We start from the raw sequence: 1,936 nt of genomic DNA, 5'->3' as shown, positions 1-1,936 counted from the left end.
TATATATATATATATATATATATATATATGCGTATTTGTAATCATTTAAAGTTATTAAATATAAACTTATAAAATGATTAGGATTATATTAAATTCAAAAATATATTAATCCAAATAAATATTTTGGAATTATATAATTGAGTTAAATATTTAATTCCAATAAATATGGACTTAATTAAAGCCTAAATTAATTGATTTGAGCTACAATAGATGAGCCCAATTTCATCTCATTCTAGACAACCAACTTGGAGCCAAATATGCAAATGATGTGGCTTGCTAAGTTAAATAAGAAACCAATAGAATCTTTACATGTGTGAAAGATGACAAGCACGCTCTATAAAGCCCATATGCCATGTTACTTAAATCTAATTGGCCGAACAGAATCATATTCCAATTGCAACTCCTCTATTCTAAAACTATAATTACGGTACTCATAATTCAGAAAAGAGGGAGAAAATTCTAAGCAAGAAACTAGAGAAAATTCGTGGTACAAACGCCATTTAATCCACTACAAAGGTACAAGTTTAAGAATTCGAGAATTCAAGTTTAAAGAACGATAAAGATCAAGACCACCGAATTCAAGAACAAGCTTGAAGCCCTTGAATTCAAATAAAAGTCATGAAACAAAAAACAAGCAAATCTAGCAAGGATCGATATTGGACGAGGCAAAGAGTTGAACCATCTAGGGCTGAAATTGTAGAAGTCCGAAGTGTCGATAGTCCATCTAGATCATTGACAATTAAGAGTGACAAGGTATATATTTTTTTAAAAATAAAATTAAATGACCTTGCTAACTTGCCATTTTCATTTTTAGGTTAACGCTGACGGACATCTACTGGGATCACAACGTGAAAGGCCACAAGTTAGCGAAGATTCTACCACGATATCGAGACCTAAGGCAAAATCAATATCAAATATCGATAAAGAGCAAAATTCATCATCTACTTCTCGTGGCCAAACTATGAAACAGTTGACTCCTAATTCAAATGAGCTTTCCCGAGTTCTTCCCAAGATTAATGGTTATATGTCTGTCTTCGTAGCAAAAGGTGTTTTGTTCAATCACAAAAGGAAGTACATCTCGGGTCTTTGGGAAGAGATCTGTGGAAAACTTTCAAGAACTTCTCTAAACAAAATTTCATCTTACAAAGATGATATTTATGAAATTTTCAAGGAGATGAGTGAGATGAATTTTTTAGATATTTCACCACTGAAGTGCTTGGTAGATTCTCTATTTGATCATGCTATTTCTTATGCCAAAGAACACTCACAAGGCACGTGAGGATAATAAGATGGAGTTTCTTTCCAATGCAAAAGAGCATCTCGAATTATTCAATGTAGAGGAGGGTGAGAAGACAAAACATGTTTCTTCTAGCAAGAAATCGCCGAAGAAGGTTAAGCGGAAGTTAGAAACTTTACAAGAAGAGCGAGAGGGACTTGAAGCTATTTTAGAAGCTGCGAAGAAGAACGTTGAAGAGATCGAAGTCAAGATTTTATCTACACAAGATCATATATGCTCGTATGAGAATATGAGTTTATTAACGCCTGAAGATTCATTTCGCATGAAACAGAAAAGAGATTGCTTGGAGGCTAGTCATCAAGATTTGACCAACTACAAGTTACACTTAGATTAGGATTCTTTCTTTCTTGTCTTTTCCATTTTTATTTTAGCTTTCGATTGATGTTTTAGAAAATTTTGTATTAATGAAGTTATTTCCTTTTTTTTTAAAAAAAATCATGCATTATTTATTGTATTCTTCAATTTGAATTGGGTCTTTAATTCTTGATTGAATGCTTTAGTAATTCAAAGTCATTTCATATATTTTTTTCATGCCTATAAGAATGAATATAGTGCAAGTTCCACATTTTTATAAGTTTGTACATTCAAACCTGACTTAACTTGTAAATTGAATTGAAACTTTGTTGATGCAAACTTGTT

The 1,936-nt window shown here is 31.8% G+C and overlaps 1 protein-coding gene across 1 annotated transcript; it reads left to right on the top strand.

Moving 5' to 3' along the window:
- The first annotated feature begins 618 nt into the window (after nt 1–618).
- LOC114075282 lies at nt 619–1,279 on the top strand. The gene is made up of 2 exons (XM_027913772.1): nt 619–753; nt 815–1,279. Exons 1-2 carry the CDS (start codon nt 619–621, stop codon nt 1,277–1,279), a joined length of 600 nt encoding a protein of 199 aa, XP_027769573.1.
- The last annotated feature ends 657 nt before the right edge of the window (nt 1,280–1,936 follow it).

The sequence above is a fragment of the Solanum pennellii genome, chromosome 12, assembly GCF_001406875.1.
Source record: "Solanum pennellii chromosome 12, SPENNV200".
Classification (NCBI taxonomy): domain Eukaryota; kingdom Viridiplantae; phylum Streptophyta; class Magnoliopsida; order Solanales; family Solanaceae; genus Solanum; species Solanum pennellii.
This window is presented reverse-complemented; position numbering and strand designations above follow the sequence as displayed.

Bases quoted from the DNA above. Each gene is read 5' to 3' on its own strand.
- LOC114075282 (XM_027913772.1), top strand. From the start codon at position 619: ATGAAACAAAAAACAAGCAAATCTAGCAAGGATCGATATTGGACGAGG. The intron at 754-814 runs GTATATATTTTT...TTTCATTTTTAG, and splicing joins TGACAATTAAGAGTGACAAG to GTTAACGCTGACGGACATCT.